Raw genomic sequence first — 14,414 nt, 5'->3', positions numbered from 1 at the left:
TATAAGCAAAATTGAAATGAAAGCAAGCTTTGAGATCCCTCAGTTACTGAACAACTGGAAAACAATGGCATGGCCAGCTGAAGGTGATCCCCTTTTGATGGAACAACACCCTCTGCTTGCAGACAGGCCCAAGGCTCAGAGCAGACCCTACAGCTCGGCAGAAGGGGCCCAAAGAGGAGTTTTTAGGGTTTAAAATGTAACACAGTATGGTAATGTAATGATTCTTATAGGCTGTATGGAAATGCTATAGGATTTGTATCTTGTGCTAGATTGGTTAGTGAGAATTAGAATATTCAGCACAGAAGATTTATTGTATTGTGACGGGAACCTCACTCTCTTACCCCTTTTACTCTCTTACCTTTTTTACCCTCTTACTCTCTCACCCTCTCATCCTCTCTCCCCCTCTCTTCTCAACCCTGCTCTGAGCTGTTTTTGGCAGCTCCCAGCAGGTCCCTGCACTTGGCCCTTTGCAATAAACCCCAAGTTCCTGACCTGGCTGCAGAGATCTCTGCTCTCCATCCATCCCCACCATCCCACCCCCAACACTCCAACGTGAGGAGCAAACTTGCTCCCTCAAACCACAGGCCAGGGCCCAGCTGCCCCTCACCCTCTCGCTCCTTCTCCTTTTCCTCCTTCTTGCTCTTTTTGGTGGAGGATTTGCTCTGCGCCGCCGCCTGCCCCGAGCCTGATGCTGCAGGAGCAGAGCTGGAAGAGGTGCTGGAAGCTCCAGAGGATGAAGCCACAGACAGCACTTTGCTGCCACACAGAGCACAAGACAACAGCTGCAGGAGAACTGGGGACACTCCTTCGTCTACCAGGAAGCTGACTTGGAGCAGGAAATAGAGAACGGCTGTGGAGGAAAGGGGAAAATGTTTGAATCACACAATCATGGAATGTCCTGAGCTGGAATTGAATCCAACCCAGGTCCTGCACAGACACCCCAACAATCCCGCCCTGGGTATCCCTGGGAGCATTGTCCAAACACTCCTGGAGCTCTGGCAGCCTCAGGGCTGTGCCCATTCCCTGGGGAGCCTGGGCAGTGCCTGCACCCTTTGGGGAAAAACCTTTCCCTGATATCCAACCTAACCCTGCCCTGACACAGCTCCATGCCACTAAAGCCTGAATAAAAAAAGAAAAAAAAAAAAAAAAAGAAAAAGAAAAAAAAACCACCCAGCCTAAACCAAAAGCCTTTGTACACAAGAACCAAACTTCCAGGACTGTTCTGTCCCTGGACCATAGAAGCCTAACACTGGAGTACACCAGGTACAGTGGCTCATCCCAAATGACTCCCTGGCACAATGGCAGCACAAGCAAGAGAACACAGATCTCCTGTTCCTCTAAGTTATCCATGACACCACATTTTGCTCTTTAGCCAAGGACCAGATGCAATTAGGGCACTGGGATAATGAGTACTGGAAACAGTTCAGTCCTATCAAAACCCTCATCTGTGCTGAGCTTCCCCATCTGAGCCACCTCCATCCCAACCATGACACCACTGCTCCCCAGACCCTGTGAGACAGAACTCACAGTCATCCTTGATGCAGAATTTCTGCCAGTTCACTGTTCTCTGCGTGGCAATCTCTGCACAAGCCTTCAAATGCTCCATCTGCAGGCACATAGGGATGGGATCAGAGCACTCCTGTCACACCAACACCACCCCGAGGCCTTTCCCTGCTCCTGCCCTTACCAGGGAGATCAGGGTGTCATACTGCAGGGCAGAGCCTGAGCTGGCTGTCACCACACTGGCCCTGAGGAAGATGCCCTGCTCCTCCAGGAGCTTCTTGATGCCTCTGACGTGCGAGTCCAGCGTGTGCAGGTCCCGCAGCTGCCGGTACTTGTCCTTGGAGCCGCAGATGAACAGCAGCAGCTTCCGCACCTGGCGCCGCACGAACGGCGTCTGCTGGATCATCAGGTACTGCAGGGGAAGCCAGGGCACAGTGAGATCACCACCAAAAACGAGAGTTTTCTTCCAAAAAGTAAACAGATAGGAGATGAGTTCACCCAGCTTTAATCCTCTAAGTCCCAGGCAGAACAGACACTGCACAGCAGCACTGCGCCGCTTGCTGGAAACCATCTCCAACCTCAAATAAACACCCAAGCAAGGCTAATTAAGAAATCCTAACTCATACTTGTGTAAATGTAAGATAAGTTGTTATGTAAAGTAGGAAGCAAACTGAGAAGACAAACGCCAAATGTCTTCCTGATTTCTTTTTTAAGGCCCTAGTACCAACAGCTGAGCATGATGTTACATTATTTTCCATCTCACAGCAGGTTTTCTCTCTAAGCTTTGTGGCAGCAACCACTGAGTTCCAAGAAATAACAGCAACCTCATTTTTCATGTATGTTTTCCTACAGATTCCTGTTCAACAGGAATGCACAAAGCCAACAGTTCACCTTCTTTTAAGGGGATTAAAAATACAAGATGGAGCTGAGATCAGCTCTGCAAAAGCTCATCTCTCCCATGCAAGAAATCATTATTGGAGTTTTCCTGTGGAAATCTGCAGGTGTATCATGTTTTTGCTTACCTCAGACAAAAAGTAGAACCAGGAGTGATCAAAGATGGGTGGGGGGATGCGGGAGTTGGTGTCTGCAATCTTCTTGATCTGGTAGGGCAGGCGCAGCACCATCTCGGTCAGGAGCTGAGTGTAGGCCTCAAAAACATCTGCAGCATGACCCTGGCAGCAAGAGAAATCAATCCCTCAGGCTCTGAGCAAACCCAGCGTGGTGCCATGATGAATGACAGGGTGCTTTTGCTGATTTTATAAAAACAAGGGATTTCTGCCCCTTTGCAGCACAAAGAATGCTCCCAGATGATGAATAAGAACCTGCAAAGGCCTTGAACTGGAGGGCAGCTGTGAGGATGCACTAAGCTAGTTTGGAGTAATAAAGCAGTTCAACTCAGAAGACATTCTTACATTTAATCAGGCTTTTTGCACTGCACCTGTACAAACACCAAACCATGGCATAATGGCACCACAGTGGTGGAACAAGCCTGGGAATTACTGTGGAAACTCCCATCCACCATTCCACTTCCTTGGCACACTAAGTTCAGGAATTCTGCCTGCCAAGCACAGGAGTCATGGGCTGGAGCAGCTTCCCTTCAGGATGATTAACAATTCCTCCAGGAACAGCTCCACAGAACTCCTGGTTAGGAGTGCACCAAGGGATGCAGGGAGAGATGGGAGAGGAGCTGGGCTGCCCAGAGAACTCAGAGCACTCCCAGTTGTAACTCTGTGCCACAAGATGGATTTTGGCTGCTCTTCTGAGGCCAAACTCCTCATGCAGGGCTGCTTTCCATGCAGCCCCCCCTGAGTGCAGGCCCTGCCCAGCTCCCAGCACAGAGCAGGACTCACCTTCACGTACTGGCGGAGGAAAAAGGGGCTCATGTCAGGGGGAGAGGAGGTGGTGTGAGGCTTCAGCAGCTGGCTGGTGGCCACGGGCTCCTCATCGTTCTGCTGGCTCTTCCAGTACTCCAGCAGGGACTTGAGCACGTGCAGACAGTAATCAACAGCACCAGAGCTCAGCAAGGCAGCTGCTGTGGCACTGGAGATCAGGGAGGAAGCCTGGAACAGAGGGAAGGAGCTGGATCAGGAACACACCTGGGAGAGCTGGGGCAGCCCCAAGCACCTGCTGACAGTGTGGGCAAGAGAGCAGGTCTGGATGAAACTTTGCAGGCAGCTTTTAAGTTTGGGGTTTGTTTGAGGTTGGGGTTTTTTGGTTTTTTTTTTTTTTTGTGTGTGTTTATGAAAAGCAACTCAAATATTTACAGAGACTCTTTTGAACAAGTGCTTAGTAAAGGAAAACAAATAAAATCTCCTCTTAAGTCTAATCTCCCCTCGACACATGTGCCAGAGGCCACTCTGCTGTGGATTAGATGACTAGGGCTTTCTTCCCTTCTTTTTTTCCCCCTTCTTTTTTTTTGTTTTTAAGTTGGGATTTCTATTTGTTTATCTGGGATTTGGCCAGCTGGGTGTGAATCCTGGTAGAGAAAGAGTCCCTGTTGCAGCTGCCTCTCACAGGCTCTGCTCCACCCAGGTATTGCTCCACCTGCATTCTGCAAGACGAGGAGCTTTGATTTCTGTGGGAAGCTCAAGTGAGTAACAAAGGCTGGAGAAAAAGCTACTGTAAATAAAACTATTAAAGCAGCCCTGTAAATCCAAACAAACCCCACAGCTCATAAGCTCATTAAAATTTGATGCAGTTCAGACTAAATTTTTTAACCTCTATGCTTTTTTATTAATCTCCTTCCCACCACACATACTGCTTTTTATGCCTTATTACTGTACCTTTTAGCAACAAATATCTAAGGAATCCTCTTAGCGACTTTTACGTTGACACAGCAGCATATTGCTTTCCAATAATCACATTACAAATCCTCTTTAACCCCTTCAGCACTGGTGAGATGCAAGGGAAAAAATCTGCCAGACTGTTTTAAGTACCATCATTAATGTGCTGCCCTGAGCTCAGTCTGGAACCATGCACAAAACAAGAGCATCCAATTGTCTTTCCACGGCTGCTTCCTCCAGCCCTAGTTTCAAAACTCTTTTTCCACAAGAGTTCAGTAACACTACACATTCCCTATAAATTTTTCCAAAGCACTCTCAAGGATGTTTCAGTTTTACACCTGTTATTTCAGTTAGCAGCTTTGTTTTTGATGAACACATCATGGAATCCCAGAATGGTTTGGGTTTGAAGAGACCTCTAAGTTCATCCTATTCCACCCTCTGCCATGGGCAGGGACAGCTTCCACTGTCCCACATTGCTCCAAGCCCTGTCCAGCCTGGCCTTGGGCACTGCCAGGGATCCAGGGGCAGCCACAGCTGCTCTGGGCAATCTCCACCCTCACAGGGAAGGATTTCTTCCCAATATCGGATCTAAATTTCCCCTCTTTCAGCCTGACCCTTTCCCCCTTGTCCTGTCACTCCAGCCCCTGATGAAAAGTCTCTCTCTGGCTTTCCTGCAGTCAATTTTACACCCTAGAAGGTGTTGTGGTGTCTCCACACAACCTTCTCCTCTCCAGGCTGAACATTCCCAATGTCTCAGCCTGTCTCCATAGGGGAGGTGCTCCAGTCCCCTCCATGGCCTCCTCTGCCCTTGCTCCAACAATTCCACGAGTTCTCATGTTGAGAACATCAGAACTGTGTGCAGTGCTCCAGGGGGGCCTTGTGAGAGCTGACTAAAGGGGGAGAAAATCATCCCCTGACAAAGCATATTGGAAAATGTACCTCACAAATGGAAGTCTTGGATCCTGACTTGGTCCTGGACATGAAGACACTGAGCAGCCTCATCACCACCAGGTGCACCTCGTTCACAGGGGAGCGCTCGTTCTTCTTGGACACATCCTGCAGGCAAAGACACATCCTGCTGCTCAATCCCAGAGCTGAGCAGCGTCCCAAGCCTCTCAAGTTCAGTGCTCTGATCCTCAGGAAGCATTTCTAATTTAAGCTCTAGCAGTAAGACTGAAAAAGCAGCACAAATGCCTCAACAGGAGGGTAGGCAGTGGCCTGGCTGCCAGAGAACAGTCCCACACAAATAAAAGCTACATATGTCAATCATGCATTTACTGATCATGGCTCTTCTCAGAGTTTAATTCCAGCAAAACACATTTTCATGCTCGCTTGTGGATGTCAGACCCAGCAAACAGTGAGAGTTCCACTCATGTCATTTTCCACCTTATGTGAAAGGAGGCAAGAGGAATGAACTGCCTGACCACATCCACACAGCAATGTTTCTGTGACTCCCAAGCATTTAATTCCTCCAAGGAAAGAAAACCTGTCTAGAGGGAGCAAATTGAGAGTATGAGCCCACACTGCACTTTACCTTTTTGTCCATGCCCAGCTCTGCAATCAGCTGGGACAGAAGGTTATCCAAAGCTCCCTTGTCTTTTTCATCCTCCCCATCTAGGTCTGTTGTGAGCATCAGAATAACCTGGGAAAAGCAGTCAGAGAATTATTAGAGGGCAGGTTCCACAATATCAAGATAGCTATTTATCTTTCATGAAATAGCACTGATTTTATCTTGATTTATTTGTGTTCTTTCCCAAATCCAGCCTTTGCTTCACATCCTAATATGAACATTCAGCATAAACCCATAAGACCTTCCCAAATACAGTGGAGCTCAAAGATTGGAGCCCTCAGGCTCCTCAGTCAGCTGTAAAGTCACACTGAGAAAGGGCACAAGTCCAAAAACCTGTGGGTAAAGAATGCTGTGCAACAGATGGACTCACATTGTGACTGGGCGGGAGGAGAAAAGCACATGCAAATAGAAATCAGTGACTGAACTATTTTATTTGGGCTTAACTGTGAGCCCTCCTCACTCACCTGCATGTAAGGGATGGCCCGGACCCCCCCCACGTTCCTCAGCTGGGGCAGGTTCTGCAGCAGCCTCTCCAGCAGCATCAGCCTGACCATGTGCAGCCTGGGGATTCAGTGATCAGCATCAGACACAGCCCAGAACACCCCACACCCAGCAGGGTCCCCAGGAGAGCACTGCAATCTGCCCCACAAACCCTAAGCCATCAAATCCTCCCAGGGGGAACAGGACTTGCTCAGACTTCACAGGGGAGAGGAGCCAGAGATGCAGAGCACCTCTGACAGTGGAGCCACACTGCCCAGGCCTGGCCACCTGGGATTGCAACTGCATGGGAACATCCTGCAAATCAGCTCCACACTGCTTGGAGAGGGGACTGAGCACCTGCTCCCACACAATGAAAAGTGTCCATGTTCCCAAAGGACACTGGCACATGCTTTTGTCCTAACAGTGAATTTGTCCTAACAGTGAGGCTCCCAAGATTTCACTGATTCTATGTTAACTAGACTTATGCAGCATTTTTTCATCACTTCCTAGAGGCAGCAGTTTTGTGGGACACACACTGGGTGTGTTTATCACACCACATGGTGATTGCACAGAGGGTGCACTGCCCAGGCTCCCCAGGGAACAGGCACAGCCCTGAGGCTTGCCAGAGCTCCAGGAGCATTTGGACAACATTGGGGTGCAGAGGGTGGGATTGTTGGGATGTCTGTGCAGGGCCAGGGGCTGGACTGGATGACATTTGTGGGTCCCTTCCACCTCAGGACACTCCATGATTTTGCAATGGCAGTTTGCTCTAGGCTGTGTTTCTGACTTTCCACTCTGGTTACCCAGCAGTCACAAATCCCACTCCTGGCACTGCAGCCCCCTCCTCTGACACCGTCCCCAGAGCACAGAGCTGCTCTCCCTCAAGAGGAAACAAAGTCTCTTGCCTGTTGCTGGTGTGCACGTCCCCCTCTGCCTCCCCTTCCCCCTCGGAGCCCTCTCCCTCCTGCTGGCCCGTGGTGGTGCTGATGGCTCCCGTGCTGGAGCTGACGCTGCCCGGCCCCGCCGCGTGGCCCTCGGCCGCCGTGTCCCCGTAGGCGCTGCTCCGGCCGGACACTGGGGAGACAGGGGAACAGGGTAACACACAACCTCAGTGAGTCAACAGGGAAACACACACAGCCTCAGTGATTCAACAGGGAAACACACACAGCCTCAGTGGTTCAACAGGGAAACACACACAGCCTCAGGGATTCAACAGGGAAACACACACAGCCTCAGTGGTTCAACAGGGAAACACACACAGCCTCAGGGATTCAACAGGGAAACACAAAACCTCAGTGCTTCAACAGGGAAACACACACAGCCTCAGTGATTCAACAGGGAAACACACACAGCCTCAGTGATTCAACAGGGAAACACACACAGCCTCAGCAGCTCAACAGGGAAACACACACAGCCTCAGGGATTCAACAGGGAAACACACACAGCCTCAGGGATTCAACAGGGAAACACAAAACCTCAGTGCTTCAACAGGGAAACACACACAGCCTCAGTGATTCAACAGGGAAACACACACAGCCTCAGGGATTCAACAGGGAAACACACACAGCCTCAGGGATTCAACAGGGAAACACACACAGCCTCAGTAACTCAACAGGGAAACACACAAAACCTCAGTGATTCAACAGGGAAACACACACAGCCTCAGTGATTCAACAGGGAAACACACACAGCCTCAGTGATTCAACAGGGAAATAACCTCAGCAACTCAAGGGAAACACACACAGCCTCAGCAACCCAACAGGCACTTTGCCTCCTTCATATCCACCAGCACAGCTGAGCTGCACTTTGGAATGAATTGTGGTTCAAAGGAGATGCTGGCTTTGGTTCTCTTCTGAAAGCCACAGAGAGGCTGAAGGTGCTTTTGTAGAAATCTTTTCTTTGACACCCTCATCTTTGTGGCCCAAACTGAACTGGTCCCACAGCAGTAATTCAAACTCAGTCAGACAATGCTTGGATGGGCAGTGTGGACAGTCAGACAACTTTTTTAAATAAGAGTCTGTGATTATTTTACCTGGGTATCAGTCCCAAACCAAAAAGAGTGCAATTAATCCTATTTCATTCAAACTTTACCAGCAGCATAGTGAATTGTCTCAGTTTGCTCTAGGCATTCTGAGAGGCAAGGGCTCTGGGGAGACCCTGCTGTGGCCTCCCATACCTTACAGAGTACTGGGTACTCATGGTACTTATGAAAAGCAGGGAGAGGGACTTGTTATATGGGGAGAGACTGACAGGACCAGGGCAGTGGCTTTAAACTGAACAAGGGCAGGATTAGATGGGATATTAGGAAGAAATTCTTTACTCAGAGGGTGATGAAGCCCTGGCACAGGTTGTCCAGAGAAGCTGTGGCTGCCCCTGGATCCCTGGAAGTGTCCAAGGCCAGGCTGGACAGGGCTTGGAGCAAGCTGGGGTCATGGAAGATGTCCCTGCCTTGGGGTCAGTACAGGATGATCTTTAAGGTCCCTTCCCACCCATACCACTCTGGGATTCAATGACTGTTATTACAGCCCAGCAAAATCTGCTGCAGATTCCACACTTCCAGAGAACCACAAAAGGCAGACAACATCCTATCTGTGGGCACTGGGGCAGAACCCACGAAATGACAGATGGCAGCAGCTACTGGGAACTGAGACTCCCTGTGTGCCAGGGATCACCCACATGCTGCCATGGTGGGCAAGGCTGTGGCAGCAGGGAGGGAGCAGGGGCTGCAGCAGAGAGGGGAGCAAAGGGTGCAGCAGGGAGGGAGCAGGGGCTGCAGCAGGGCAGGAACAGAGGGTGCAGTGGGGGAGTTGCAGACATCTTTTCATGAAAAATTCTTTCCTTAGCATTTTTCCTCCTGAGAAGCTGGCAGGCCTCAGGAACAAAATGTAAACAATGGTTATCTGCTGCTGTGGAATGCAACAGGTGCATCTGTGATTGATCTCATAGAGTTGTTTCTAATTAATGGTGAATCACAGTCAGCTGGCTTGGACTCTCTGTCCCAGCCACAAGCTTTTGTTATCATCCCTTTCTATTCTTAGCTTAGCCAGCCTTCTGACGAAACCCTTTCTTCTATTCTTTTAGTATAGTGTTACTATAATATATATCATAAAATAATAAATCAAGCCTTCTGAAATGTGGAGTCAGATCCTCGTCTCTTCCCTCATCCTCAAACCCCTGTGACACCGTCACACAGAGGTGCAGCAGGGGGTGCAGCAGGTACAGGAGGGGGTGCAGAAGGGGTGCAGCAGAGAGGGAGCAGGGGCTGCAGCAGGGAAGGAGCAGGAGGTGCAGCAGAGAGGGAATAGGAGGTGCAGCAGGGATGCAGCAGGAAGAGTGCAGCAGGAAGGGTGCAGCAGGGAAGGAGCAGGGGTGCAGCAAGGGGTGCAGCATGGCTACAGCAGGGGGTGCAGCAGGGAGGGAGTAAGGGTGCAGGATGGGATGCAGCAGGGGGTGCAGCAGGGAAGGAGCAGGGAATGCAGCAGGGGCTGCAGCAGGGAATGTAGCAGGAAGGATGCAGCAGGGAATGCAGCAGGAAGGATGCAGCAGGGAGGGAGCAGGGAATGCAGCAGGAAATGCAGCAGGGGATGCAGCAGGGAGGGAGCAGGGAATGCAGCAGGAAGGGTGCAGCAGGGAATGCAGCAGGGAATGCAGCAGGGAATGCAGCAGGGAATGCAGCAGGGAGGGAGCAGGGAATGCAGCAGGAAGGGTGCAGCAGGGAATACAGCAGGGGGTGCAGGAGGGAAGGAGCAGGGAATACAGCAGGGGCTGCAGCAGGAAGGATGCAGCAGGAAGGATGCAGCAGGAAGGATGCAGCAGGGAGGGAGCAGCAGGGAGGGAGCAGGGAATGCAGCAGGAAGGGTGCAGCAGGGGCTGCAGCAGGGAATGCAGCAGGGGCTGCAGCAGGGGCTGCAGCAGGGGCTGCAGCAGGGGGTGCAGCAGGGGGTGCAGCAGGGGATGCAGCAGGGGATGCAGCAGGGGGTGCAGCAGGGGGTGCAGCAGGGAATGCAGCAGGGAATGCAGCAGGGAATGCAGCAGGGGGTGCAGCAGGGGGTGCAGCAGGGAATGCAGCAGGGAGGGAGCAGGGAAAGCAGCAGGGAATGCAGCAGGGAATGCAGCAGGGGATGCAGCAGGGGATGCAGCAGGGAATGCAGCAGGGGATGCAGCAGGGGATGCAGCAGGGGATGCAGCAGGGGATGCAGCAGGGGATGCAGCAGGAAGGGTGCAGCAGGGGGTGCAGCAGGGGGTGCAGCAGGGAATGCAGCAGGGGGTGCAGCAGGGGATGCAGCAGGGGGTGCAGCAGGGGGTGCAGCAGGGGGTGCAGCAGGGAATGCAGCAGGGGATGCAGCAGGGGGTGCAGCAGGGGGTGCAGCAGGGAATGCAGCAGGGAGGGAGCAGGGAAAGCAGCAGGGAATGCAGCAGGGAATGCAGCAGGGGATGCAGCAGGGGATGCAGCAGGGGATGCAGCAGGGAATGCAGCAGGGGATGCAGCAGGGGATGCAGCAGGGGATGCAGCAGGGGATGCAGCAGGGGATGCAGCAGGAAGGGTGCAGCAGGGGGTGCAGCAGGGGGTGCAGCAGGGAATGCAGCAGGGGGTGCAGCAGGGGATGCAGCAGGGGGTGCAGCAGGGGGTGCAGCAGGGGGTGCAGCAGGGAATGCAGCAGGGGATGCAGCAGGGGGTGCAGCAGGGGGTACAGCAGGGAATGCAGCAGGGGGTGCAGCAGGGGATGCAGCAGGGGGTGCAGCAGGGGGTGCAGCAGGGGGTGCAGCAGGGAATGCAGCAGGGGATGCAGCAGGGGGTGCAGCAGGGCTCACTCACCGCTGTGCTCCCCGGCCACCGAGTCCACGGCGCTGCCGCCGCTCTCGGAGCCCACGCTGCCGCCGTGCTCCGCGGGCGATGTCCGCAGCGTGGAGCCGTCCGTGGCCGCCGTGCTGCCCTCGTCGTCAGAGGCTGGAGCTAAGAGAATAAAGAGAGCTGTTACAAGTAAAAACACTGCCTGGGAACAACTGCAAACGACGCTTTCGCTACCAGGGAAAGGCTGCAGGGGTTGGGGGTTGGGGATGGCTACAAAGGGAAAGGGAGCTTGGGGTGACCAGCAGGATGATTAAAGCAGTGCAGGGGAGATATCCCGAGAGGAAAGCTTCTCTATCAAACACACAGGCCTGCACAGTTACTTAAAGAACCATGTCTGGTTGTTTAGAAATGCAAGGGAAATACAGCACATGCTTTGTTTTGTCTGCTTAAGTTTAAAGAGCAGAAATAACTTCCTCAGAAGTCTACAGTGAGAGTCAATCAAAGCAAGAAAAAGCTGTAAGTACACTCTCAAATATACAAGAAGCCAATACTAATAACTGGCTCTTCCAAACCAATTTTAAGGCATTACTTAGGTGAGAATGTGAAAAGAAGCTGCCTTGCAGTGAACAGTTACCTGATGCTGTTGTGTCCGAGAGAGTTCCAGCGTCCAGAGAGGAGGAGCTGGGAGCTTGGCCCGACAGCCCCAAGCTCTGCAGCCCAAGGGCACTGCTGCTGCTCCCTGCAAGCAGAGAACAACTTAGGGGCATGTTTCTCTGAGAGACTAAGTTAACTCTGGCATTTTCTGTATATTTCATAGTTCTGCTATCTTTGGTTCACTGGTGATGACACCAACAGCTTTGCCTCATTTCTTTCCCAGTTTCCATCCCCTCTTTGCCTCCCAACAGTGCCCACATCTGACCTTGCTGATCTTGCTGCAGGCTCAGGGCAATAGCCAACTCCACCATTGTCTCATCATCTGCATCTGGAGGGATATCCAGCATCGGAGGGAATCCCTCTGCTCCAGCCAGGAGAGCCTCCAGAGGAGAAGGATTCCCATTATTCACGTTCTCAGAAGTCTCCAGAACCATGGATTCAGACTATGGAGAGGAAACACAGTGAGAGCTTTCCCCAGACCATCACCACTAAGGGAGCACTACAAGCAGGTTCATCAGAACTAAATTAAATCCTGGCACACTTCAAAGGCTCCAAGGAGAAGCTCTGGACTCACCACCATCTCAAAGTCCCCGTGATCCACCTCGCTCTGCTCCTGGCTCTCCTGTCGGATGTGCTCTCCATTTGCTATCCCAGAGCTCTGCAGCTTGTCTTCTGCATCATCGTCATCATCATCATCCTTATCTCCTGAGTGGCAAAGCACAAGTTCATAAATGCACAGCTCCTCACCCCATCCCAAACCAGGCTGCTAATGCTGGGAAAAAGCCCATACTACCCTCAGTTACTGAGAGACTCCTGACACAACAATCTGCTTCAATACTGAAAAACCTCTCTTGGATAGAGCTGTGATAATTTTGACCTGCACACATCTTTGACTCATTTATTAGAACCTGAAAACATGCATAGAAATACTAACTCTAGATTACAACTCTCTAAAAAAAATAATCAGATTTCCCTGTCACTGAAAGGGGAATATCTCAGAGAGATTTCCTTTCGGGATTCACAAATACCAACAAAAAGGTGAGAGTTTATTAAACAAAAGGGGTTTAGGGGGCAAGGGAGAACAAAAGAAAGGAAAAAAGGCTGATTTTAGTCTTTTTTAGTCTCAGTTTCTAACAAGACCACTTTATTTTCCTGTCCCTTCTGAGCAGTCAAAAGGCCCTGCTGGTTTAAGCAGGGTGCCCTGGCGTACCCATGGGGGTGTTGCTGCGGGGGGACGAGGGCAGGGTCACGTGGCGCCGCTTGTTCCGGGGTCTCAGCACCCTGATCAAAGCTTGCTTGCAGGAAAAGCTCACTGCTGGGTCCTGCAGGGTGAACAGTTCAGCATTACACTCCTTCAGCTCCAAGTCCTTTTACACAGCATTTGGAAAAATGGCTAAAAATCCACTTGTGACTCTTGTCAGTCATGGTTCATGTAGGACACAAGCCACCTCCCACTAAGCAACACTTGTAATTCCACATGCAGCACATGGCAAACATTACTAGAACACAAGGAGAGGGAGAATTCTCCTCCATTCACTTCTGGCTGGGTGGTTTTGGCTGTATTTTGTGTCTGTACCGTGTATTCGCATTATGCCCACATTTAATTTTTTCCCCACTATAGAATCATAGAAACATTTAGGTTGAAAAAGCCCTCTGAGATCAAGCCCAGCCATAAACCCAACACTGCCAATCCCCCTAACCCATGTCCCCAAGTGGCACATCTACACTTTTAAATCCCTCCAGGGGTGGGGACTCAAGCACTGCTCTGGGCAGCCTGTGGCAGGCTGGAACACCCCTTCCACAAAGAAATGTTTCCAGATGCCCAACCTAAACCTCCCCAGGTGCAACTGGAGGCTGAGGCAGAGAAGAACAAGGTGACATACTGGGCAAAGTAACATCTGCATGTAGATCTTGGAAGCAGTATGGATACAGTCCAGCTCACACGTGCAGTATCCATGGATAATATCCACCAAAGCATTGACTGTGGCTTCAACATGAGTGAGACCTAGCAGGAATAAAAGCAGGACTGAAATCAGCTCTCTTTGTATTTCAGCACAGAGTGAGGCACTGCAGGAAGCATCTTTTGCTTGCAGACTTCAAGGCACAATGTTAACAGCACAAATACATTGATTTTCAATCCAGACTGAGCCAGTCTTGTCTGTCTGATGGAATATTGTGAACTCCATACACCAGCACCACTGAATATCCTCTAACACCACCCACAAAGACAAATGTGGGCAAATCAGTCATCAGTCCCTTCTTCCTGGCACAATACACGTGGCCCTGAACAAAAGCTTTGAAGCAGAATCTGCACATCACAGAGCCCTCAGAGCAGCACTAGCATTGAAAAGTCATGTTCTCTGCTTACAAACTTAAAACAGCCCCCTTCAGAAGCCACAGGCTTGCCAACAGCAAAGGAAGAGCTCTCCCACCTGGCAGGCAGGCAGGGGCCAGGAAGGCATTCTTGGGTTTTGATGCATGGAGCTTCCAGAAGTGGTTCACCAGCTGGGTAATGAAGGTGCAGCCCTCTCCTTCCACGTGTTTCTGGGCCTCCTGCCCTTCTTCACTCTCTGCACAGATTAAAAAACACCTCTCAGAAATGTGCAGGGGAAAACCTTAATGAGGGTAACAC

General features: G+C 51.2%; 1 protein-coding gene across 1 annotated transcript in view; it reads right to left on the bottom strand.

The window, feature by feature from the left end:
• The window catches only part of UBR4 (ubiquitin protein ligase E3 component n-recognin 4), a 100,780-nt gene that overhangs the window by 45,924 nt on the left and 40,442 nt on the right, over window positions 1-14,414 (bottom strand). Inside the window, exons 54-69 of the mRNA XM_058039569.1 lie at window positions 14,215-14,352; window positions 13,666-13,787; window positions 12,993-13,104; window positions 12,357-12,487; window positions 12,048-12,225; window positions 11,763-11,867; window positions 11,153-11,308; window positions 7,242-7,410; window positions 6,321-6,417; window positions 5,821-5,928; window positions 5,226-5,342; window positions 3,354-3,563; window positions 2,526-2,675; window positions 1,688-1,915; window positions 1,528-1,606; window positions 608-850 (exon numbers count right to left, since the gene is read on the bottom strand). Of these exons, the coding sequence (XP_057895552.1) occupies window positions 608-850; window positions 1,528-1,606; window positions 1,688-1,915; window positions 2,526-2,675; window positions 3,354-3,563; window positions 5,226-5,342; window positions 5,821-5,928; window positions 6,321-6,417; window positions 7,242-7,410; window positions 11,153-11,308; window positions 11,763-11,867; window positions 12,048-12,225; window positions 12,357-12,487; window positions 12,993-13,104; window positions 13,666-13,787; window positions 14,215-14,352 (2,343 nt within the window). The remainder of the gene's footprint in view (window positions 1-607; window positions 851-1,527; window positions 1,607-1,687; window positions 1,916-2,525; window positions 2,676-3,353; window positions 3,564-5,225; window positions 5,343-5,820; window positions 5,929-6,320; window positions 6,418-7,241; window positions 7,411-11,152; window positions 11,309-11,762; window positions 11,868-12,047; window positions 12,226-12,356; window positions 12,488-12,992; window positions 13,105-13,665; window positions 13,788-14,214; window positions 14,353-14,414) is intronic.

This window comes from Melospiza georgiana, chromosome 22, assembly GCF_028018845.1.
Source record: "Melospiza georgiana isolate bMelGeo1 chromosome 22, bMelGeo1.pri, whole genome shotgun sequence".
NCBI classification, from domain to species: Eukaryota; Metazoa; Chordata; class Aves; order Passeriformes; family Passerellidae; genus Melospiza; species Melospiza georgiana.
This window is presented reverse-complemented; position numbering and strand designations above follow the sequence as displayed.